This window comes from Thalia democratica, chromosome 2 (assembly GCF_965202585.1).
Source record: "Thalia democratica chromosome 2, ktThaDemo2.hap1.1, whole genome shotgun sequence".
Classification (NCBI taxonomy): domain Eukaryota; kingdom Metazoa; phylum Chordata; class Thaliacea; order Salpida; family Salpidae; genus Thalia; species Thalia democratica.
The window spans coordinates 14,329,859-14,356,504 of record NC_139166.1 but is presented as its reverse complement, the minus strand read 5'-3'; the positions used below and the strand labels follow the sequence as shown (position 1 = coordinate 14,356,504).

Below are 26,646 nucleotides of genomic sequence, written 5' to 3'. Positions count from 1 at the left end.
GTAGTCTCCAACTTCAAACGACTGTATCTCAAAAATTATTTTAAATTCAAAAAATTTTTAACAACCAACTTGTAGCTTAATTTAAACTCAATAAAGTAAGACTAAATTGTGAAAAAGTTGAATTACCCTACCCCTATGCCCTTAAATGTGCTTTTATAAAATCAATCTTATTTCAAAACATTCTGTTGGTTTTAAAGATTTGATTATCAAAAATGATATAAGTTATTGTAGCATTCATTAAAGATTGTACTGTAGATTGTACAACATGTGGAAGATCACATTTTTCACAATTTGGTCTTATTTTGTTAAGTATTAGCTAAGCTACAACTTTCTTTTTACAGATTTAAAAAATTTAAAATGATTTTTGAGAAATAGCCAATGAAAGTTGGAGAGTATAATAGAATTCTCATGAAAGGCGTAAACAAAAAGGCAAAAAAAGACTATTTCACTAAAAACCTTTCTTCTACTTTTTTTAAAGATAATTACTTTAAACTTTTATGAAATGCTCCCTGCATTATTTAGAAAATTTTGTAAAAAAAAAGTCAAAAATAAACTAAAAAAATTAGTTTGAACTTAAAAGTAGCTGCTACAAACATATGAGGACAAATTTTTTTAAAAGTCTTAAAACCAGTTTTTAAAAGTTTTGACCTAACAAAATTATAAAATGCTCCTTGTATGATTTAAAATAACTTTATGTAATAAATAAAAAAATATTTTTAAATTTCAAATTGATCTAAAAAAAATTGTTTGAGCAGGTAAATTCAAATTTGATCCATCTGATGTGTATCAAAAGTTACTTTGAATTTTTAAGTAAATTGTTATATAGTTATTTGCCTTAAAAATGCAATTCACTGAAATGGTAAGAGCTTATTATAATAGAGCTAAATATTTTATTTTGCTTGAAGAGGTCGCAATTTTTTGCCACTGAAACCGGTCTAAAATAAAATATTTAATTTGCACAACTCTATTTAAATAAATTGTTAGTAACTAATTTATTACCAAAAAATAAGGTTAACTTACTCAACAGCAAACCCAAATGCAATTTTTTTTACATAAGAATACTTTTGTAAACCTTAAAAATTAAATTTTTTAAATTAAAAAAGGGCTAGTTTAAACATATTATTTATATGTGATTAGAAATTTTAATATTTAAAAAATTGACATTTAAGTGTAAAATATTTAAAAAAAAAATTATTTTTGTTTTAATCAAAAATTTTGTTCTGTATGTATAGTAGTAGACTGAAAAAATATTTTGTGTTACCTTAAAAACTACACACATAAACAAATTTACAGTTTATATTTCTTTCCAACAAAAACATCACTAAGAATTAATATTTTACATATATAAATTGTACAGTAATCTTCCTTTATTTACCAACATATGTTTCTGTGTGTTAAAGAATCAACACACTTCAACTGGGTTCTGTAAAAAAATAATTACTTTAATGAAAGAATAGAATAATATATTTCTGTTATTTCATTACAGTAATTATTTTTTACAGAACCCAGTTGAAGTGTGTTTATTTGTTAACACACAGAAACATATGTTGGTACAATAAAGGAAGATTACCATACAATTTGTTTTTATTTATATTCCAGTGAAGTTACTTCACTAGGATCTTTTGTTAGCAAACGATTAAACCTATATTTTTGAACAGTTATTTCTACATATAATATTTTTTTGTTTCACTCAGTTATTATAATTCTTTAAACTTAATTATATTTTATATTTAAGTTGTCATGGTATCATTTTATTTATACATTTATAACATTTAACAAATCTTTCACTTAGTTTAAATTATTAACTAAATGATCATTATAGTAGTTCATTACAAGAAAACTTTTCGTTGAAACATTATATATTTTAACAAGTTTTTTGTTTTAAGCACAAATATTGTATAACATAATTAGATAAAGTAAAGATTTAAGTGTTATAAGACTAATATTTACAAACAACTTAAAAGTTGAGATTTTTAGAGAGAAAAAGTAAGTAAATAAGCAAAATGGAAAAATAATCTTAGAAAAATTGTTGTGATTGAAACAGGAATTACATTTTATTTTACAATATTTTAATTTTGGTTAAAGAAAGTCAAAGTTGTATTTTTATCATATTGTCAAATAGGTTTTATAATTTTTACTGCTAACATATAACTTCTCATAAAAAGAAAATACTACATGCAAAAAGAATTACTTGGTATAAGTCTTAATTTATACAATTATATAGCATATACATTATACAATGGAATCATTAACTTAATTTTTGCTTACAATTTAAGAAGAGAAGGAAGGCACATAGTTTTTCATAGCTGTGTATTTTAAAATTTAGTATTTTATATACAAATTAATCAAAGAAAAATATTAAAATATGAAGGCGACAGAAATATTTTTATTTTTTAAAAACAAAATTTACTTTTTCCATACTGTCAAATTGGTCTAGTATTTCAATTTGTAAGATAAAACTTGTAAAAAATTATAATCTTTGTTGGTTTAAAGATAAATGTTAAATTTGTACAAAACACTTCTTCAGAAACGTAATTAAATATGGAAGGCAACAAAAGAACGTTTGCCTACAGAAGCAAGGAAGAGCTTAACTACGATCCCTTCAAAGACATGAACATATCTTCTCACGCCCCATTGAAGGGTTTGAAGAGGTCAAAGTGTCCTGGTTGCCAGGCATCAAGGATGTACTTCTGCTACAAGTGCTACCTGTATGTTGATACCTTGGACACCAGCAAACTACCTAAAGTAAAAGTTAGTTCACATTTTCTTTAAGTAATTAAGCTTTAGACGCTTCAAATAAAGTTGAAAGTAAAATAATTCTAAAATTTTAAAGTAAATCAACTTTAAGTACTAAATCTTCAAATATGTTTACTTTTATATCTACTAAGATGCAAAAAAATATATACTTTTAGAATTTAAGAGTGCTTTCATCTAATGTTTAAGTTTATTTGAAATGTTAAATGTAAATAAAATACCTGAAGTTTAATTCAGTACTGATGGTTAAAAACGGTACATAACAAAATATCTATGTATATATTTTTATTTAAAAGAAAATTTTAAAAACTGTTATTTAGCCTACACTGTAATTCCATTCTTGTTCAATTATTTTGAAATATTCAACTTTATTTTTCCAGCCAGAAACTCAAAAGTAACTGTAAAAATAAGCACTGTAATATGTATATATTTTTATTTAAAAGAAAATTTTAAAAACTGTTATTTAGCCTACACTGTAATTCCATTCTTGTTTAATTATTTTGAAATATTCAACTTTATATATAAAATTAAATTAATAGATAAATAAAATTAAAGTTGAATATTTCAAAATAATTAAACAAGAATGGAATTACAGTGTAGGCTAAATAACAGTTTTTAAAATTTTCTTTTAAATAAAAATATATACATATTACATTGCTTATTTTTACAGTTACTTTTGAGTTTCTGGCTGGAAAAATTTTTATGCTTTGCAAATATCATAGAAATACCCTATGCAAAATTTTAGTTGATTTGTAGAAACTTTCACTTTAGCAAAAACTTGTTTTCTAAAAACCACTCCAATGCAAAATGCATGGGATCTAAAAAATACGACTTTAGAGTTACACACTGAAATTCTTTTCACATGTGGCCAACTATCACACAAATACATAGTGAACAATTTAAAACGATTTGATGAAAGTTTTACGGCATTATTTTTTGTTTTTTGAAAAAAAAAACTGGAAACTTAAGAAAACTTAAAAAAGTGATAAAAGTTACATAAAATTAAGAAATGCCACCAATAAAATTTCTATAAATTGTTTTAAATTATTCACTATGTGTTTGTAAAACAGTTGGCCACATGTGAAAAAAAATTTCAGCATAAAACATAGTTAAAGGTAGCTGTAAAAATAAGCACCCTAGTACATATATTTTAAATAACTCAAACCTAGTTAGTATTTTCTCTTACTCAACTATCTGTTTTAAAGAATCAACTATCTTTCTTATCTTTTTAACAAAAATAATATCAGCTTTCTTATAACTTAGCTTTTATCAGGGTTGCCACTTGGTCAGGAAAAGTCAGGAAATCAGGAAAAGTCAGGAAAAATTAAAATAAAATGACAAACGTCAGGAAATTTGATAAAGTTTAAAAAAAAGTCAGATTTTGTCAGTTTAAATTTACAAAATTGCTTGTTTTCCAAAGCCTTAAAATGGTAAAAATTTGAAAGTCTTTTAAAGTCAGAAAAAAATTCCAAAATTTTCCTAAAAATTTACAAAAGTATTTAATTTTATTTCCAATGCCTTCATCTGGTATAAGATAGTAAAATATGCTTTACAAAACTGCCAAAATTTTCTATTAACATATTGTTCAAGTACCCTACTTGAACATGCAGATTTTGTAAGCTTTTTAGTATTGATGATCTGTAGCAAGGACACTTTCTTAAAGAAAATGTGATATATACACAAAAGTTTATATAGCATAATTTTAGAATCAAAGTGTTTTTTGTTCAAGTAAATAATTGAGTTTTTTATAACTAAGCAGTTAGTTTATTATTTCATGTAACAAGTTAATGTGTATACCTTACCTCTTTATAATTTTTCAAAGTTGTTTAAATTTATAAAATAAGTTATAAGAGAAGTATATGCGAAGATTAAACTACTTATTATTTGTATTTTTTGTAGAGTAACTTAAGTTTTAAAAGTAAATAAGAGTATATTTATTTATTACAACTTTTATACTAAATGATAAGAGGAAATATTTTATAAATGAAAGTAAAAATAAATGAGTGCTAAAAGAAAAGAAATGAAGCCCACAAGTTGTGGCTTGGCTTAAAGAAAAGATGCTCTTCAACAAGTGTAAGGGCAGCAGATGAGAGCGATTTAAATAAAATGAAGCAAATGATTTTAACTGCCAAGAAAATGAAGCGAAATGCAGTTCAGATGAAGGAAACCGTATCTTCATTAGATGAAGAGGTTGAAGTGCTAATAAAAAAACAAAGAAAAAAAAATAGTACATATATTTAAAAAAACAGTATTTGATTAAGTTCTTTATTGATTTAATGTTTTAACTGTAAAAGATGACCATTGTTTTAAGGTTTGAGTTGTGAAAGTTCCTTATTGATTTAAGGTTTTAATTGTATAAGTTCCTTATATGTCGTTTCGTTTATTTAGATACATTTATGCTAGGAAATTCTAAAAAAATGTGTTCTTTATTGTTTTAAGGTTTTAACTGTAAAACTTTGTTATTGTTTTAAGATTTTAGTTGTGAAAGTTCGTTATTAATTCAAGGTTTTAATTGTAAAAGTTCCTTGTATGTCGATTGTTTATCTAGATACATTTATGCTAGGAAATGCTAAACAAATGTGTCTTTTTTCAGACGAGCTGTGTTTATAAGGTAATAATACTTAAATGATAGAGCTGTTTATTACAAACACCAATCATACACAGATGGTTTAAGTGATGTACTGGAAGTTTAATGATAGAATTCAGCAAAAAACTGTTGTTTTTAACATGCATTAAAATAAGATTGAAAGCTTTATATAGTTTTAAGTGTTAGATTATTTATTTTAGAATAAGTTTAATTTAAAAGTTAGATTTAGAAAAGTCAGGAAATTTTTCTCAGCTTGATCAGTGGCAACCATGTTTTATTCAAAGTATTCTTTTAAAATGCTATAAATCATTAGTAATAAGCTTACTTTTTTCTCAAGCTTTTATAATTTGTTTTAACTCTGTAACTGTCCTTTAACTACAATAGTCCGTCAAAATAAACAAAGTAAACGTTTATTCAGTTCAGTATATTTTAATTTAATTATTAACCTAATCTAGTAAAGTAATTGTAACTTTTAAAAACTTATTTTAAGCTGTACATAAAACTAGACATTTAGCTTACATTTCAAGTACAGATTTTGATTAGTACAAAGTTAATAATAAGCTTATAAGCTGTATTTTTTAGATTTAATGCATTTTAAACTTGTTGGAGCTACAATTATTTTAATTTGCAGCTATTCATCTAAGTAGACATTGTGAAACAAAAAATAAAAAAAATTATTTGTTTTAAGCGTATAGTAAAATATTTATTAAAAGTAAATTTATTGATGTCTTTTGTTCACTCAGTATGTTGTATTTTTCAGTGAAGGAGTATTAACTTTTAACAACTAACTCTTTATTTTAACTTAATTAAATTTATTATCCATAGCAATTAATTTGCAGTTGTTTACAAAATTTGACATACTTTAGGTAATAAATTTTTTAAAATAACTTACAGCTTCTATTCAAATTAGAAACATATAAATAAAAAATATAATCAACAGTTGCCTATCAAACTAGACATTGTGAAGCATCCAAACGAGAAAGATGGCAAGAGCACAGCAGTTCATGCAAAAATGCTTGCCAGTGAAGATGTTAATATTTACACTTACCCTTCCATGCCCGACTACAGAAACTTAAAAGAGGTATTTTGTTTTTAACAATACCATCTTAGTTTGTATTATTTGTTTATTGCTGTTTTGTTGTAACTTATTTTATTGCTTAAGTGAATTTGAGTCAGTTTATGTGTAAATGAAGAAATAAATCATATTTTGGTAAAGTTTATTAAACAAAACAACTTCTTGCATTTTGATTTTGATGATTTTAAATGTTTTAACTTGATATCATAAAACTGAGTTAAGAAAATATGTAAACTTAGGATGTAGTCTTGCTTTACCCAAGTGATGAAGCCAAACCGTTGGAATATTACACCAAGGTTTCAAATTATGAATGTAACAATGAATCTGGGTTAGTAATATAAATTCATAGTCTATGTATTGTTATTAAGATAAATATTTTGTAATAGAGTTTTTGTAAATATATAGTCTAAAAGTTTTGTTTCTATATTAAAGTCAAACAAAGAAACTGGCAAAATTTAATTATAGAAAAAATAATCAAAATATAATTAAAACTACTGTTTTGTTTATCACATATATTTAATTAATCATTGTAAACAGAGATGGTCAAAAATGTGCTACATTTACAAAAGTAGTGGTTATAGACAGCACTTGGAAGCAAGTACATAGCATTATTACCGATGAAAGACTGCAAGGTATTATATTAAATTGACCTTTTGTTTTTTTAAATCTAATTAGAAATATGTTCATTGTTTCTCTCAGCAAAACAAATAAGTTTTTATGATAGTTATCAGCTAATTTGAAGTTGTATTTTAAGGGTAACTAGAAGTGTTAAAAATCAAGTAGCTTATTTAAACATTAAAAAAGTTCATACTTTTAAAATAAAATTTTATTATGTGACCCTAAACAAAGTAAACTTTCAGATATATGGGCAAACTAATGTCTAAACATAAAAAACTTATTTTTTTGATACAAAAGTTGTTTATATACACTTTGAACTTTTATTTTGTTATCAAAACGTTCAGCTGATAATCCATGCTGTATTAAATGTTACATCAAACTAATTTTCAAGTTATAAGATGTATCAAGTTTAGAATAAACATAATTCAATTTAGGACTGCCAACGTCAAATTTTATATAAAGTAAAATTTGTATTAATAAAAATTACTAGATAGAATTTTTATTAAGTGAGTAAAATAAAAAAAGTAATAAATCAATTAAAAAATCCGCAATGTTAAATTTCATATATAGTTTTTTTTTTAATAAATATGTATATATGTAGAAGATGTCACTAAGTAAATTATACTTAACAAAATCAATTTAGGACTGCGTCACGTAATCTTGGAAACGCAGCGGACCAATTACTGGCGTCACCAGTACAACCAACCAGAAACCCACCTGGCCACCATAGAGGCCATCCACCTCTTCTGTCTTCAGTTTCAGCAGACATTCGGTGCAGGGAATTCCCCTGAATTGGACGATCTGCTGTACTTTTTCAGCTTCTTTCACATGAAAGTGAGGGAGAAACAGCTGGAGTATGGGAGGAATGGTGTTAAGAGGAAAAAGCAGAAAAATGATAAAAATAAGTAGACTGGAATATTTAGTTGGAAGTTTTTTTGTTTATGTAGATTATTTGCATATAACTTTGAATACTTTTTTAAAATGATTCTAAATATCAAAAAAAATTAATAGTTGTAAACTGAAGTTTTTGGTAAAAATTGTAATTATTTTGCTTGGTTACTTAAACAGTTTTTAAACTTTGTTGGTAGAGTATGTAGCAAAGTTACATACACAATTAATAAAAAAAAAATACAAAAACTTTGTTTAGAATTAAGTTATATCATTAAGATTTACTTTACATGTTACTTTAGTTTATACCATTAAGATTGTTTGCTTTAAGATTGTAACAAAATTAAACAGAAAAAAACTAGATTGTACACAAATGTGTACTTGTATTTTAGAAAAAAAAAGAATTTAATTGACTTGAACCTAATAAAAGTATTTTAATTCCATTTTGTACAATGTATACGAATATTTATCTAGTAAAAGTTAAAGTAGTTTTAAATTATTTAAATTTTTATGCGAATTAGATTTCTACTTGAACTGTTGTTGCATTTTTTAGTAGTTTATAACCTTCTATATAACTATAGAAAATTATTTTAATTGTCTATTTAAATATTTAATAGTGTTAACTTTTGTGTACATTAGTTGCTTATTTATTTAGTATTTAGAAAATTTATTCTTAGTCAATACAGTTTTTTTTAAATAGAGCGAAATATTCAAAATTGCTGATAAAACATGTGTATTTTATTTTAAACTGGAGAAAAAGTTTACATGTCTTGATTTTTTAACTTGCATTATATTAAATGTAAAATGAATAATTTATCATATTGTTTACAGATTTAATATAAATGAATATAAAAGATTTTATATTTTGGTGACTTTCCTTATATTATAGTTTTATAATTTAAAAGTTTTAAAAACTTGATTCACTTATAATTAAAATAGTTTAAGGCCATAGTGGGGGGGGTAATCATGTTTTTTACAAGTTGATTTTATTTTATAGAGGTTTTTCTAAGCTTCAAGATGCTTTTTATCGTTTTTAAAAATTCAAATTATTTTTTGAGATATGACTAGTCAAAGTCGGGCCGCATAATAAGTTCCCTATGGAAAGGTAAAACTAAAACAGCGAAAAAAGACTATTTAATTTAAAATCTATCTCCTCCTACATTTTTCAAGCAATCTTCTTCAAACTTTCACAGTCTAATCTGTATACAATAACAAAAAAAAACGTTACTTTGGAATTAAAAAAAAATTGTATAAGTAATATTATTTTGAAAAAAAAACACGTTTTTTTTTTAATTTTGAGATAAAATTTTTATTTTTTTACTTTATTAAAATTCTAAAGTAACGTTTTTTTCTTTTAATATAAGTAAAATTTCCAGAAAATTTGAAGAGTATTGCTTGAAAAATGAAGGAGGAGATAGATTTTTAGTGAATTTTTAAATTTCCGAGAAAATTGACCCCAAAAAATTTGCGGTCCATATGTTTGTATCGGAAACTTTTTACAAAAATAAAATACCTCAAAAATTAAATGATATTTTTGAATTCTATAAAAACAGGCTTGTAGTTTGTGTTTAAAGCTTTATATAGAAGCCAAAGTTAATTTTTGTAAAAAAAAATGTCGGACCTCCCTATGGCCTTAACTCTGATCTTTACTGTTTAGTTGTTTTTTAATGAATCTGGTCTTTTACGTGATACATTTAGTAGGATTTTATTTGTAAAATTAAAATATATAGATTACTTGTTAGAAAACAAATTTAGTAACAATAAATTCTTATGATAACCTTTTTTAGTATACTATTTGTGCAAAGGTATTTAAAGTTCTTTATAATATATAGCCTGATTTAGAAAATTTTTGGAACTTTAAAGTTTTAAAACATAAAAACAAGAAATTTAAAAAAATATTTGCGTTTATAGGAATAATGTTTAAATTTTGTTTCTATATAATTAAGTTTTATTATTTGTTAAACCAAGAATATTCAAAACGTACATATTTTTTTTGACGTTATAAAGTTGATGAAGCATCAATTAATTCAAAGTAGTTACAATGCTAATGACTAAAACTTGAAATAATAAACAATACAGAATATAAATATAAAATGAGTGATATTGCTGAAGATCACACTGTTGTTGATGATGCCGATCTTTGGAAGATGACTCCTTTGTTAGTTTGTTTTCATTATTATATAGTTATGAAGATAAATATAATTATTAAACTTTTGTAAATTTGTTTTTATTATTAATATAACTATATTATATATTGTTTATATTTTAGTTATGATCATAAAAGAAACCTCTTTTTTTAAAATCAAAGGTCATATCTAAAGCAGTTTTTTATAAAAAATGTCTATAAACAAAAGGTATTTTAAAACTAAGTTTGGCAAAATGGTCTTACTTTTTAGGTTGTTAGGTGTTTTCAAATATATACTGTCATCTCTATGAAACACTTTTAACTCTTTCAATTTTGAGTCACTGTGTCCTAAAACTTCATAGCTTATTAAATAGTAAAAGCAAAATTAACTTAGAAGTCCAAAATCCAGTTTTCAAACTAGAACAAACTTTTTATATTTTAATCTGAACTACATTTAAGGCCACATTGGGGTCAAGACGTTTGTTCATGTAAAAACTTTTTTTCTTGATAAAACTTTAAATGTAACCGTATGTTAATAAAAGAAATAAATAAATTTAACTTTTGAGTTAATTTTATTTATTTCAAACTTTATTTCAATTAAATCGTAATTCAGTAAATTTCAAACGTATGAACTGCAATTGTTACATTCTCAGTTCTCTTTAAAAATGTTTTTTTTTTGTTTTTGAGCTAGATACTTAATTTTTTATCAGTTAAAATGATTTATTATGTATATTGCTTACGTTCAATTTTGATTTTATGTAAAATTAAATGAAGGTGTCAAATTTATAGTATAAAAATCTAAATTTTCGTTTAAACAGAGAGAGAAAACGTTATACTTAACAAAGTTGTACCCCTAAAAAATATAAATAAGCTCATATGTGAAAAGCGCAGTGGATTTTGTTATTGAATCGTTTATAAATGGCTAAACTTTTTTGAATTTTTTTAAATTTTTTGGTAACCTTGAAAAAATTTGCACACTGTGTGTGTGCATTTATACAACTGGCTTACATTGTTCTTTTGAAAAAAAATTTTTGACTGTTTCAGCACTCTAAGTTTTAAACATTAAGTTAACAGAAGTTTAAGAATTATAAAGTTTGCGTTTATTCTTAAGTAAATAATGTTTTATTGCTCTTAAGTAAGAGATTTAGTTAAATATTATCAACATTAAATAATTGATAGCACTTAATATTAATTATTATATTGATAGTTATTAATATTTATATTAAATGAACAGTAATCAATAATTTTAATTAAATAAAAAATTAACAGAGGTGCTGGCCAAGAAGTTGGAAGGTCTTGTCACTTGCTGGAATACAAAAATAAAAAAATTCTTGTTAGTTTATGTTCTATAGAATAAATACTCTGGATGTTTTATTATCTAAACTCAGAACTTTTACTGGGCATTATACTTTTTTATAAATTGTATTGAAATAAAAAAATCTTTGTTAGTTTATAAATAAATTAAATAATTATAAATATAAAAAAACCGTACATTTATCACTTGCTTTTATGATGTCATAAAAAATTGTCAAAACTCCTAAGTTCAAATTGACACCAAAACTTTTGTAAAGATGTCACAACTATTATAGCCTGAGCAGTTTTTTTTTAATGAGTAAGACAGTTTACTTTTTTAATTTTCCTTTCATTTTGTTTTCCCTTTTTTAGCAATATGGTTTTTCAGTGATTATCTGTAAAGTTTTGTGATTTTATACAGAATGAAACCATGTCTATGGAAGTTATTAGTCACTTTGAAAAAATTAATGCAATAACTTTCTGCAAATACATTTTATTTTTTCCATAGCTTGATTGCGGAATACATCCAGTAATTATCTAGGCTGTTGTAAAAGTTTAATCATTTATTGAACTTACAACTTCATCTTGAACATATAACAGACAAGTTTTAAGTGATAAATAGTTTAAAATTGTTAGCTTGACTGCGTAATGCATCAATAAACAGGATAAATAAAAATAGGAGATTTTTGTCAGTTCTCATAGCTTATTCACAAAATGTAATTTTTTGCTTTAATCTAAATATTTTCAATTTTCCATAGCTCGATTGTGGAATACATCCGGGAATGTCAGGTTTGGCGGGAACTCCCTACCTTGATGAAGAAAGAGCAAAAGATGTTGACCTCCTACTTATTACTCAGTTAGTTTGAGTTTTTTTTTTTAATTTTTTTTTGTTTATAAGATGTTTTGATTTTAAAATGTGATAAATAAAAAAAATCAACCAATCACCAGCTTTCATTTGGACCACGCGGGGGCGTTGCCATGGTTTCTGCAGAGGTTTAAGTTTAAGGGGAGGGTTTTCATGACCCACGCCACCAAGGCGATATACAGATGGTTGTTGTCGGATTACATCAAAGTCAGGTAGGACTATATCATTATGATTATAATTTGTTTATTAGTAGGTTTTTTATGGTAGAATTTTAATTTATAAGTTTATATACTATAAAACTGAATTAAGTTCTGATTATACCAAAAATATATTCTGCCAATTTTTAAAGTTTGAGAATAATTATCTGTTTAATAAAGGAATTTGTAAAACAATAAAGTTTCTTAATATTTATATATATAGTCTGATGTCCTAGAATATTCAAATAAAAATGTATAATAACAGCAGCATATCATCGAAGTATTGGTCAGTTGTATTCTAAAGCCAAGTTTTTTCATCTAATTAAATGTATAATGTGCATTTCACTATATTTCTTTTAAATATCAGTTACATTTCTTCAAACAATACCCAGTTGTAATTGAAGCAAACCTCTTTCATATTAATGTACTTTTTATTAACATATACACTAAATAAACAGCAACATTTCATCTAGCAAAAGCCAGATATATTCTGAACCGGACTTCTTATATTATAATTATGTAATATACTGTATTTACAATATTTAAACAATATAAATAAACAGTAATATCTCATCGAACAATGGCCAGTTGTATTCCGAAGCGGACTTGGAAGAAAGTATGGACAGAATTGAAACGATTGATTTTCACGAGCAGAAATCGATAAAAGGAATTAATTTTTGGTGCTATCATGCTGGTATGTTTAAATAAATTTATTTTATAATAGTTGATTGTTTAAAAGTTATATTTTAAATAGTTAATAAATTTTTAGGAAAACATTTAGTTTCTCGTGATTTGAATCATTTACTTGAAGATATAAACTAGTTAAAAATTGATAATAGTTTTGCTTGTTTATCCCTTTTTAAAATAATGAAATTGAAAGTTGGGTAGACTTGTTTTTTATAGATTTTAAATAAAAAATATAAGTTTTAAGTTAGCTCAGAGTTTTAAGATAGAATTGTTTTCTTTATAACACTCCTACTTACCTATGTTTTAAACTATATTTGTTATTTATCATCCAACAGGACAAATTTTGAAACAGGAAATGTTACATCTACAAATTCAATCTCTAAACTTGATATTATATACGTCTAGTCATATTGAAAACGAACGCACTTGTTAATTAAAATAACATTGTATATTTTGTATATCTGAATTATTAATTTCTTTAACACTTTACAGGTCACGTATTGGGAGCAGCGATGTTCATGATCGAGATCGCGGGCGTCCGTGTCCTTTACACAGGTAATAAATAATAATCAAAAGTAAATATATTATAAAGTGTTCTTTACACAGGTGATTGTTTAGTTTATACAACAAATATTATCATTATATATATTAAACAGGTGATTATTCCAGGGAAGAAGATCGTCACTTGATGGCAGCAGAGATTCCCGCCATTACACCAGACGTTCTTATCACTGTTAGTACTATAAATTTGTTTTTCTTTCTTAGATCCTTATTTAAATTTTTGTTATTTAACAATAATATTGTTTTTGTGGGCTGTTACTGTGAGGTTACATCCCAAAAGTAGCATAACCAAACTTGGACTCAAATATAAACTAATTTGAAATGACGACGAGCACCAAGTTTTCATCTTACTAACTTTATTATGACGTCACACACAGGAATCGACGTACGGCACACACATTCACGAAGCGAGAGAGGATAGAGAGCTGAGGTTCACCAACAAAGTGAGAGAGATCGTTGAGAGAGGAGGAAGGTGTCTGATACCCGTGTTTGCGTTAGGGAGGGCACAAGAATTACTTCTTATATTGGGTTTGCTGTTTGTTTATTGTTGTTGTTAAATATTTTACTGGGATAAGATGTTTGATACCTGTGTTTGCGTTAGGGAGGGCTCAAGAATTACTGCTTATACTGGGTTTGTTGTTTTATACGATTATAAATACTTATTTTAATGTTGAGTTTTATTGGGGTAGGTGTTTGATACCTGTGTTCAAATTAGAGAGGGCACAAGAAATGTTGCTTGTGTTGGGTAATTTCTTAAGTAAATATTTTGTTTATGTTATGGCAGAAGATATTTGATACTAGGCAGTGATCAGGAATTACTTCTTGTTTTTCAATGTAAATTGATATGTTAAAAATGTTCTACTTATTTTTCTCACACTCATGTTCGTGTTGAGAAGGGTTCTGTTACTTATATTGAGTTGGTTTATTTATTCAATTAGAAATAATCATTTATGATATTAATATGATCAGGGTTGCCACTTTACCTGGAAACCTTGAAAAACCTGGAATTCGACGATTTAGGCAAAAATAACCTGGAAAAACCTGGAATTTGAGAAATTTTGAAAAAAACCTGGAAATTTAATCAAAAAACCTGGAAAAACCTGGAATTTTTAATAACAAAACACTTTCAGTACTAAAATTTCAATTTGACACAAAATATCTATCATATAAATAAGATTTTTTTGTCATCATCAAAAAAATTTTTTATTAAAAAACACATTTAAATTAACTTTACAGCATCTTTTAAATGTTTTTATACTATTTAACATAGTTTCTTTTATAGAAATTAACTTAAAACTAAAAATGTTTACTTTTAAAAACCTGGAAGAAATTTGGAAAACCTGGAAAAATTTTTGAAAAAACAAGTGGCAACCCTGAATATGATGCTCGTGTCTGCCTTTGGAAGGATACAATATTTTCTGGATATTTTTAGTTTGTTTATTTACATAATTCTAGATATTATTTGTTTTTCTAAGACTAGTGTTTGCCTTAGCGAGGGCTTAGAAACTTGCATTGGTTTATTAGCATTTTAACTACTTTTTTAATGTTGATAACAGTTTCTTATATTGAGTGATTGTTTAATTGTAAATATTTTTTGTTTCATTGAACATAAGATAAGTATCTAGAGATGTTATTGAAAGTAAAAAAAAAGAGCCTATGAATATTTTCCCAACATTTTAAAGTTTTTTACCTTCTTTTTTTATATTTAATCTTCTTTAAAATAAAGCTTTTAATAGCTGAATGATTTTCTGGTCATTTGTTTGTATTTTAATTAAAAAAACTTTGTATATAAGTGTGTTCGTTAGTACAGAGTATTGTCCCTAATTTAAATACATATATTTTATTTACCCAAAACCTGTTACTTACTTTAATGTAAATTTATCTTAAAATGTTTTGTTTTAAATTTCAACGTCTTTTTCTCATCGACACAAGGTACTACTATTCTTTTAATAGTAGTTTAAAGTCTTGTACTTCATATTTGATATAAATACTTTTGATAATTTAACAGACAATTACCGGCTGAACCACCCTGAATGTTTTTAAGCGAGTTTAAGTTTTAAAGCCTTCTGCAAATGGATTCACTTATCTTACAGGGTTGCCACTTTACCTGGAAAAACCTGGAATTTGACAATTTAGGCAAAAACATCTGGAATTTTGAACAATTTTTACATGTCAAAAGTTTGATTTGTCACAAAAAATCTACCATTTAGATAAACAAATTTGTCATCATCAAAAATTTTTTATTAAAAAATACATTTGAAGTAGCTCTACAGTATATTTTTAATGTTTTTATACTTTAACACATTTTTTTTTACTTTAAACTTAGGTTTAAACTAAAAATAGGCCTAAAACAAGTTTTTTGAAAAACCTGGAAGAAATTTTCCTAAAGTGGTAACCTGATCTTATCAGGTTATTTAAAATCAACAAAGATAACTGTATTTATCTGCACAGGTATCACTTTTCTTTATATTTCTAGATGACTTTCATTATTTTTAAATATATAAGGTTATTGGCGATTTTTAATAATTCTCGATGACTTTATTCAGTATTCAAAAAGTTATATTTCTAATATTATAGATTTTTTATACATTTATATAACACAGACGACTACTGGGCAAACCACCCTGAATTGCACGACATCCCGATATACTACGCTTCGTCGTTGGCGAAAAAGTGCATGTCCGTGTACCAGACGTACTCGAACGCGATGAACACCACCATTAGGAAGCAGTGGAACACTAGGAACCCTTTTCAGTTCAGGCACATCAGTAATTTGAAGGTATTTTATTTTGCTTTTTTTTTAAAGTAACTTTTTCAAGTTCAGATACCTCAGTAATTTGAAGGGATCAATTTGTATTTTGTATATATTCTGTTTATTTTTACCAATTCAGGCATATCAGTAATTAAGGTTTAGGCTCTGTTATTTGCTTTTTTAGATATCTCAAAGTATGGCTTTAATTTTTATTTTCCAACTTTTTCTGTTCAGGCTTATTTAAGTTTGAAAATGTTAATCTTTTATTTGTTAACAGTTACTTAAAAATAAAAATATCTTATGTCAAAAACAAAATAATATAAACCTTTAGACTTTGATGTTCAACTTCATTTACTTACAAAAGCTAAACAAATTTTACAAAAGTAAATAGAAAATCTTTATTTTGAGAAAATAAGTACGATCTCAGGGCGTTACTAATTTACGTAAACATATTTAATAAAAAATAAAAAATGATACAGGGAATGGACAAATTCGACGACGTGGGACCGTCGGTTGTGATGGCCAGCCCTGGTATGATGCAGAGTGGACTGTCAAGACAGTTGTTTGAAAATTGGTGTCAGGACTCATTGAATGGGACCATAATTGCGGGATACTGCGTTGAAGGCACACTTGCTAAAGTTGGTTTTTAATTTAGTAATTCAATTAATTCTTCATTAACGTTTCAATTTATCGTAAAGTAAGTAATAAATAATATTGAATGCACGCCTGACGATATATTTTTTAGCAAATGAATGTGTTTTTTGAATAAGTGAATTAATTTTCTAAAAAAAATACTTTCAAGTTAGTTGCTCGCCAAAGTGATTGAAATTAAGTTTACTTTTTCAATTTTTTTATTATAAATGATTTACTTCATTTAAATTAAAATAAATTAAAAGGTATCTTTGTAAAATTGTTGTTTAAAGTAAACGAGTCGACAAACTACTTTAGTATTTACTGTAGTTGAGGTTTTTGCTATTTATAAAGTTTGAGTTATTTTTTCGATAAAGCTAAGGGTGATTGCCCTGGTTTTTTATGTTTTTTGATTTTCATAGTACAATAGACAATGAACATTTTTGAAGACACACTTGCTAAAAATGTTAGACTGTTTTAATAATTAAATTTATCAGGGTTGCCACTTTCCCTGGAAAAACCTGATATTCGACAATTTAGGCAAAAGTAACCTGGAAAAACCTGGAATTAAATAAACTTTGAAAAAACCTGTAATTTTAACAATTTTCACATGTTCAGTAATTTCGATTTGACTAAAAAAGTCTATCATATAAATAAAACATTTTAGTTATCATCAATTTTTTTATAAAAAAACATAATTAAAATAGCTTTACATTATCTTTTCAATGTTTTTATACTATTTAACACAGCTTCTTACCTTAAAATTAACTTTAAACTGAAAATAGACCCAAAAATGTTTACTTTTAAAAACCTGTAAAAATTTTGAAAAACAAGTGGCAACCCTGATTTATACTGTTAAAAAAGGGCTTTCACGTCAGTTAACATGTAAAATAACTTAATATTTATTTCATTGAAGCAAGTAATTAAGTAACCTGCAAAATACAGTCTTGTATTTGATTTAAAAGAAATATTTTAAGCTACTTTATGCATAAAATTTAAATTAGTATGTGTTTTTCAACAAATAATTAGAAAATTCTTTTAACTTAACAGCAAATCCTGAAAGAGCCCAATGAGGTATCTGCAATGGACGGTAGAAGATTGAAACTGAAGATGAGTGTTGATTACATTTCCTTCAGCGCTCATGCTGATTACAAACAGGGTTCTGAGTTTGTCAGAGCAATGAAGCCTCCCCATGTTGTTAGTGTTATATATGTTTATGTTTTTATATTTAAGTTCGTATAAGTACTTATTTTCAGAGTACAAACATCATAATTGTATGTATACACTTTACTTATTTATGAGATAATATTTAAGCTTTCAAATATACAAAGATTTTGAGTAATTGTTGTTGTTTTTTATTATATGAACACAAAATAAGTTGGTTTGTCAGAGCTATGAAACTATTCCTACGCTGTTAGTATAATATAAAGTTTGTTCGTTGTTTACCGTTGAAGTATATTACAATGCTAAGTATCTTGCGATAAAGAATCTCCATGATGTTAGTATTGAGAATGTTTAAAATGCCTTTTTGTATGTGTTAGTGTTGGTAAAAGTTGTAAATAATTTTTAACTATATGTTTTTTAGTCTAAAAGTTCAAGCTGTAAAATAAGGCAATGTTTCCAATTATTATGCTTTAGCTTACAAATAGTTATTTCAAAAAAACTTTAACTAATTGAAAGTTAATTTATTATTTAAAACAGATTTTAGTGAATTAAGAGGCGACTTTTAAAATATATTTCCCAAAAAATATTTCATCCTAAAAGATACAAAGTAGTTCAAATAAAAAAACTATTAAAATTTGAAACAGATCTTAGTGCACGGAGAAGCAACTGAGATGGGAAGGTTGAAGAAAGCTCTTGAAAGAGAATATGAAGATGACGCAGAAACAAACATAGTAATACACACTCCTGAAAACAAGTCATCAGTTCAACTTGAATTCAGGTTTATTTAAATTAATTAGTAAGTACATATAAACATAGTTATACATACTCCTGAATATAAATCTTCTGTTCAACTTGAAGCTTTATTTGAAATCAATAGATAAACATATACCAATAGTTTTATTCATACGCCAGTAATTAGATCATCAGTTTAATTAGAATTCAAGTTTATTAGATTTAGTATACAAAAATAATATTTTATAAAGAAACAAATATAGTTATTTATACTCTTGAGAATAAGTCTTAAGTTCAACTTGAATTCAGGTTTGATTGAATTAATATACGAAAAAAAAAATAAGAGAAAAAAATTTGTCATTCATTCCCTTGAAATAAAAAACATTTCAACTTGAATTCAGATTTATTTCAATTACTAACGAAAATATTTTAATAAGTAAATGACACTGCAACAAATATAGTTATACATACACCTGAAAATAAATCATCTGTTCAATTAGAATTCAGGTTTATTTTGAATAATATAAAAAATACACTAATTGATATAAAGGTTTTAAGAAGAAAGAAATATAATTGTTTTAACTCCTGAGAATAAAACATCTGTAACGTTAGAGTTCAGGTTTATTTGAATTAATATACAAAAATATATAACACAATAAGAGAAAAAAAATTGACATTTATGTTCCTGTAAAAAAAAACAGTTCAACTTGAATTCAGATTTATCTTAATTAATCACTATGTATATTTTTTTTGAAGAAACAAATAATGTTATGCATGCTCCTGTTAATAAGTTCTCATTAATGTTGAGTTCAAATTAATTTAATTTGATATATAACTAATTTTTTCATTAAAGAAACAAATATTTGTTATTCATAAACCAGAAAAAAAAAATAATCTGTACAATTAGAATTCAAGTTTATTTGAGTTAATATGGAAAAATGAAGTATAATTAGGGAACCAATATAGTTATTACACTCCTGAAAACATATCATCAGTTCAACTTGAATTTAGGTTTATTTGAATTAATATAAGATATATTTATGTGAAGAAACAAATATTGTTATACATACTCCTGAGAATATGGTTTAAGTATGGTATTAAATATTATGAGAAGTCTTAATGTTGTTGAAAAGAATACAAAGTGCAGACAAACTGTTGTAACTGGCAATTTGTGGGTTAAGTTAACCAGAATGCCAAGTATCAATCAGATAAGTAGACTTTGTTACTCTTCTTTAAAAATTATTTGAAAACAAATGCCCAAAATAAAAGCAGCCAGTTTTTGTATTAAGCTGAGTTTGTCAGAAGTTAATTACACAATTAGTACTAACTTTTAGTATGTTGTTCTTTTCTTGCAAGATTGAAATGAAACATTTTATTGAAGCATTAAGCAAAAATGAAATGTATAAATCAATTTTTTAATAACTGTTTCTAGTGCTTTAAATTACTACTCAAGAATACAGATATTTTTACAATCTAAACAGTCTTTTAACAAGTCTTTATTAAGTTATGAAATTTAAAATTTATTTATGTCGCAACGAATCATTTATGTCGCAACAAAAATATTTATGACGTAAAGAACTTTTAATGACGTAATAGGGGCGAGAAACGGGCGAAAGTGATGAAGAATCTTGCCAAGGAGAAAAGAAAACAGGATGAAGTTTTGTCGGGAATTTTGGTGAAGAGAAACTTCAATTACCACATTTTCGAACCTGCAGATTTACCCAGTTAGTTAAATTAAATTTTTATATGACAAACTATTTAATAGAAATATTTATTTGCTTTGTATTATTATGGTTGTCTTGATGAAGGTAATTTAATTTAAACCCAGTTAATTAACTTTTCCTTTTTTTAGCCATAAATTTATTTCATTAACAAACCATTTAAAATGCTAGGCATATTCAAGCTGTACTTAGTATCATTAAAAACCATTAGTTGAGACTAAATGACAACCATTTAAACTAAATAATTATAAAAAAATAACAATTACATTTTTTCTTTTTCTCTTTCTCGTTTTCTTTCAAGTACCACATGATTTAGGCGGAACAGCGCTGAAAGTGACGGAGATCCAACAGCGAACATCTGTGACCTTCAGCGCACCGTTGGAAGTATTGAAGTTCCACTTGGAGCAGGTGGATCAGAACGTGCAGCAGATCACTTACCAGGTTAACATAATTTAAAGTATGCAAAATATAATATGTTTATAAACAATATTGATACACATGAAAATAAATCATCAGTTCAACTTGAGTTAAGGCTATTATAGATAAATATGTAAAAATATTTTCTAGGACGGTGCGGCCGGATTGCTGGTGTTTAATTGTGTGAAGGTGGCCAAGAGGAACAGAATCGTTACTATTGAGGTTTGAGTTGTTTATTAATTATATATGTTTTTTTTTTTTCATTTACAAATAAGTATTGTATGTACATATTATTTATTTTATTGGTGTTTAACTGCGTCAAGGTGGCCAAGAGGAACAGGATTATCACTATTGAGGTATAAATTATGTTTTATTGTTTATGTGTTTTTTAATAAGGTAGTGTATATATTTTTATTTGTGTTGAATTGTATCAAGTAGGCTAAGAAAAACAGGATTGTTACTACTAAGGTTTGATATGTTTATTTTCGTTTATGTATTTTTACTTCAATGGTGTTGAATTGTGTCACGGTGGAAAAGAGAAGCCTATTGTCAGTGATGTCAGTAAGTTTTTCAATTGTTAAAATAGTCACTATCGAGCCTTGTATTCATAACAAAGTTTCTGAATAGTTATGTTATCATTGTAAGAAGTAAAACTTTTAATTTTACTTGAACTACTGAGTTAGCAAAAGAACAAAAGCGTCACTATTAAAGTATAATCGATTATTATATTTTACTATAAAGTAGCTTGTTTTTAAAAAAATTGTTACGCTATTTAACAATGGGAAACATAAATACAAGTTAACTTGTACGCAGAGACAGTCATGTCTTTCGTAAGTAAATTGATATTTTTTTATTATTTCCAGTAAGAATTGTCAATAAAAGGTACATACTTGTATATATAAAATAAGTTTTAATTCGTTTAGTAGGAATCTTCTACTGATGCTGAATTATACGCTAATACTATCATGTCTTTTGAAAACATATTTCTTAATTTGTGATAGTTTAGATTGAGTATTCATTATAAGCCGATTTGTAAATGTAGCACCTAATTTTATTATTTTAGTAGGAATCATATATTGAAGCTGATTTATGTGTTAATTATTTACTAATATCAACATTGGTAATCGTTTATTGAAGCTGGCTTATTTATATATCAGTTGTTTTGTTTAGTGGAGTCACGAATTGCAGCAGACTTATACGCCGAAACTGTCATGTATTCCATACGTTAAGAAACACTTAATTAACTTATTATTTGCATATATTTACAGTGGGAATCTTCTATTGAAGCAGACTTGTACGCGGAAACAGTGATGTCTTTTGTATTGAGAGTAGAATCGGATCCACAAGCTCAGAAAATAAACTCGGTTCAGATGAAGAGGAGTGAAGAAAAGAAAGATGAAATTTACAAGGATCGACTGAAGGTTTGTTTTATATTTATAAATTTAATATTATTCTTTAATAGTCAGTACTAAAATTTAGTAATATTTTTAGCAATGTACATCAGGTGTTGGTATATTTTAACAGCTGTTATGGTCTTTCTTTGTAATTTAGTTAATAAAAAATATTATAGCTTACGTAATGTAAATAATCTACTAATATATAATCTAGCTAGTTCAATAAAATTATTTAGTAAAATGTAGGTAGGTATGAAGTTGGTCTGTTTAAACGTTTTTGTCAAAGTATTTTTGGCAGCATGAGAAATGTATTTTTTCTAAGTTATACAAAATTTAAAGCAAAGTTGTATTACTGTGAAGCCAAGTAATAAAAAATCCCCCATGTAGAAAATGTTGGTTGGAATGTACGGGGAGGGAGATGCCGAAAATGGCGGTTTGAGCGAACACACCAGGGACGAAAAAGACCACATTGTCATGAAGATCGCCGATTATGACGTAACTATTGATTGGAGAAACAGGGTTGGTTTTGAAATAATAGGTTTAACTGGTTGATTAAAAAAGTAAGCTATGTTGAGAAACTGAGTAGTTTTTATGCATGAGACAAGGAAAAGTTAAATGTATTTATATATAATTTGTCAATCAGGGTTGCCACTTCACCTGGAATTTGGGAAATTTTGAAAAAAAAGCACGAAAAACCTGGAATTTTAACAATTTTCACATGTCCAGTAGTAATTTTTTTTTTCGTTAAAAAACATATTTAAAGTATCTTCACAGTATCTTTTCAATGTTTTTATAGTATTTAACACAGTTTTTCACCTTAAACTTAACTTTAAACTAAAAATAGACCAAAAATGCGTACTTTTAAAAGCCTGGAAGAAATTTGGAAAACTTGGAAAAAATTTAAGAAAAAACGAGTGGCAACCTTGATTAATAAAAAACAATTAATTAGTAAACCTATCATTCACATACATTCTTTCGATGAATTTGTTAAAGAACATTATATTGAGCTAGTTAATTTTACAGAATGTAATTGTAAAAAATGAAATTACATTCAAGTTCGCAACATATGAAACTTTAAAACATTTATCAGGTTGTAGATTGTGAGAACAGAGACATCAGAGATCAAATAAAATGCTCCATAGACCTTCTCTATGGAGCTGTCATGCCAATTGAAAGCTGCTAATTATATTCCAAAAACATATGTAATATATTAACTAGATGGTTATGTTGGAAATAGAAGAATATTTAAACAGTTTTAAACTTTTTTTTTCCAAACTATAAAGTTTGTGGATATTTTGATGAACAAATGTTCTTTAAGCTTTTTATATTAGAGAATCTATTAGCAAAGAAAAACATTTTTGTTAATATTCTACTATTATGTTCTTACTAAGAAAATGAGATTCGCGTAGACTAGTTTTTTTATTTTAGAAAATTTTATTACTGTTTTTAGGTTGTGACTTTTTTAAATGCTTTCAAGTTGTGTCTTTTTATATTGGCTCGTAATTTGTTTTATTAAAATAAAAATTTTGAAAGTTTTTATACAAACCTCTGAACAAGCTTTTAATTTACTTTTCCACTTAAAGTTTTAAATGTTGAAATTAGTTCAATTTTATCATATATAGTTCTATATTTGTTCTTACACGAGTAAATGATTAAGTTTGATTTGTACCTAAGAAGTTAAGAAAATTTCTATTTTTTAGTAAATATTGTTTAGAAAATAAATTCTTGTTGATTGATCTAGCGGGAAACTTTTACAAACGAAATTCTAACCAATTTATCTTCAAATAAACACTACAAATTAATTAAAATAAATATAAAATAATTGTTTTTACAATTATTTTAATTGTTTTAAATAGCTGGTTTTTATCTAAATAATAATTTTTACCGTCTAGTTTTGTAAACTTCTACAAAAATTATAAGTACTAACAAAACACAATTCTAAGTACATACAAAATTTAATTTTATAACTTTATTATTTTGTATTATTAACTTAGCATTTTAAGAGTACACACACTATGTGTCCAATGATGTGTTCTTAATGTTTAGGCTTAGATAATTTAATTTTGTTAATTTAATAAAATATTAACGCTTTAAAAATTATAAAGCTGTCTTTTCACAAACCATAAAATAAATATTGCAAAACATCATCGCATATTTTTGTTTACAAACTTATACCAGATAATTATGTTGCCACTTTCTTAACTTCAACTTGTCGCCCCAAAGCTTTGAAATCTCAATCTATCCCTCCTGTTGTTGGGATGCAAGCTGCCCCTGACAAAGTTTTGAAGTTGGGGACTCCCCGAGCAAAGCGACTTTGTTATCAGTTGCCGCAACCTCCTCGTTGGTCAGCAGATCGTTGGAAGCTTCTTCGCGCTTTACCTGTTTACTTTTAGTAAACAATGTGTAAGAAATAAATTCTTATTTTGACTGATAATTTTATTTTTGTTTATTATATATTTATAACTGTTAATGTCTTTAATTATCGTTCACGGAAAAAGTCTTTAGCGGGAAACTTTTACAAATAAAATTAAAAACAAAACTGTAATCAACTTATCTTCAAATAAGCACCACAAGTTAGTTTAATAAAATATAACATAATTGTTTCTACAATACAAAATCAATATTTATTGTTTTATTTGTTTTGAATAGCTGGTTTTTATCTAAACAATAGTTTGACCGTCTATTTTTGCTTGGCGGACTTAGTTTTGTAGACTTTTACACAAATTATAAGTAGGTACTAACAAAAAACTATTCAAAGTAGTTACAAAACAAAATTTTTATTACTTAATTGTTTTGTATTGTTATTTTAAATTTTAAGGGTACATACACAAAATGTCCAATGATGTATTCATAATGTTTAGGCTTTGATAATTTCATTATGATAATTTAAAAAATATTAACACTTAAAAAATTATAAAGCTGTCTTTTTCACAAACCATAAAATATATATTGCAAAACACCATCGTACATTTTTCTGTTTAAAAACTTATACCAGATAATTATGTTGCCACTTTCTTAACTTCAACTTGTCGCCCCAAAGCTTTGAGTCTTTCATAAGAATATAGACTTATTCATCCCTTTTATTGTTAAGATGCAAGCTGCCCCTGACAAAGTTTTGAAGTTGGGGACTCCCCGAGCAAAGCGACTTTGTCATCAGTTGCCGCAACCTCCTCGTTGGTCAGCAGATCGTTGGAAGCTTCTTCGCGCTTTACCTGAGTTTTCTGCACCGGAGCCTCGATTTCCGCGCGAAAGTCGCAGCTGGCGATGTTCACCGCGTTGCAAGGATTCTGTTAGTCTTATATTGCATGAGTGCAATTGTGGATTTGTGTCAGTTGTTATTTATATTTTTTACACACATTAAATACATGGCATGAGTACAATTCGGGGTCAGCAGGTCAAGAAAGGAACAATTTTAATGTGTTTAAAAAAGCATAATTATACAGGCAGCTGGTATGGTTGTTAGTTGTTTTTTATAAACTTTACAAGAAAGATATTTACCTGCCGTTGCAGCACACAACAATGTGGTCAGCGCGGGTAAATTGCCTAAATTGCCACCACCTGGTTGTATAGCTTCGGAAAATTTCGGCGAATGTTCCGGTCGGAACAGTGTAAGTTGAAAAGTAAGTTGAAAGAAAAACTACAATTTGAAGTAGTTTAAAACAATGTCTCACTAAAAAAATAGATCATCAGTTTTTAGTATATGAAACGTGTTAAAATAACTTAAACACGTGAAAACACATTAGGCTTAGCTCAAATTGAAATTGTCAATAACGTATGGAAACAAAAAAAAACTAATATAAACTAAAAACTGATATGACCTAGTGGTAGCGATTGGTAAAAGTTAAAAGTACAACATTGAAAAGAATTTGATTAAAATACTTTTAGTTTGACAGTTCTTTAAAAGATATATATCAAATTAATGCTGTTTAAAAATATAAGAAATAATTAAACTAAAGGTTAAAATAAATTAGTATTTTTGTTCGCTTAACTCATCTTAATATACTCACACAGTCATAAAACAGATCTTTAAAACTATTAAACTAATTAATAAAAAAACTTAAAGGTACGCTTCTGGGTTTGATCTTTAATAATGTAAACTTGATAGTTTTTAAATGCACATATCAGAAGTTAAAATTATATAATTATATGTGTAAGCAATAATTAGACTTGAGAATTGAAAAAAATT

The 26,646-nt window shown here is 26.2% G+C and overlaps 2 protein-coding genes across 2 annotated transcripts; both read left to right on the top strand.

The window, feature by feature from the left end:
- The first annotated feature begins 2,541 nt into the window (after positions 1 to 2,541).
- LOC145850071 (tRNA-uridine aminocarboxypropyltransferase 1-like) lies at positions 2,542 to 7,943 on the top strand. Its single transcript, XM_082955216.1, has 5 exons — positions 2,542 to 2,751; positions 6,282 to 6,422; positions 6,656 to 6,744; positions 6,954 to 7,048; positions 7,678 to 7,943. Exons 1-5 carry the CDS (start codon positions 2,542 to 2,544, stop codon positions 7,941 to 7,943), a joined length of 801 nt encoding a protein of 266 aa, XP_082811342.1.
- A 2,062-nt stretch (positions 7,944 to 10,005) lies between these two features.
- On the top strand, positions 10,006 to 23,682 carry LOC145829897 (cleavage and polyadenylation specificity factor subunit 3-like). The gene is made up of 18 exons (XM_082937771.1): positions 10,006 to 10,080; positions 11,317 to 11,380; positions 12,099 to 12,196; positions 12,289 to 12,417; positions 12,966 to 13,096; positions 13,582 to 13,644; positions 13,746 to 13,822; positions 14,028 to 14,178; positions 16,254 to 16,429; positions 16,882 to 17,040; positions 18,083 to 18,229; positions 18,841 to 18,974; positions 20,525 to 20,652; positions 20,966 to 21,090; positions 21,217 to 21,288; positions 22,335 to 22,487; positions 22,848 to 22,979; positions 23,551 to 23,682. Exons 1-18 carry the CDS (start codon positions 10,016 to 10,018, stop codon positions 23,641 to 23,643), a joined length of 2,097 nt encoding a protein of 698 aa, XP_082793897.1. The 5' UTR covers positions 10,006 to 10,015; the 3' UTR covers positions 23,644 to 23,682.
- Positions 23,683 to 26,646: the final 2,964 nt, after the last annotated feature.

Coding starts and splice junctions, on each gene's coding strand:
- LOC145850071 (XM_082955216.1), top strand. CDS start 2,542: ATGGAAGGCAACAAAAGAACGTTTGCCTACAGAAGCAAGGAAGAGCTT. Junction 2,752..6,281: donor GCAAACTACCTAAAGTAAAA/GTTAGTTCACAT, acceptor TATAATCAACAG/TTGCCTATCAAACTAGACAT. Junction 6,423..6,655: donor ACTACAGAAACTTAAAAGAG/GTATTTTGTTTT, acceptor ATGTAAACTTAG/GATGTAGTCTTGCTTTACCC.
- LOC145829897 (XM_082937771.1), top strand. CDS start 10,016: ATGAGTGATATTGCTGAAGATCACACTGTTGTTGATGATGCCGATCTT. Junction 12,197..12,288: donor GACCTCCTACTTATTACTCA/GTTAGTTTGAGT, acceptor ACCAATCACCAG/CTTTCATTTGGACCACGCGG. Junction 17,041..18,082: donor TTGAAGGCACACTTGCTAAA/GTTGGTTTTTAA, acceptor TTAACTTAACAG/CAAATCCTGAAAGAGCCCAA.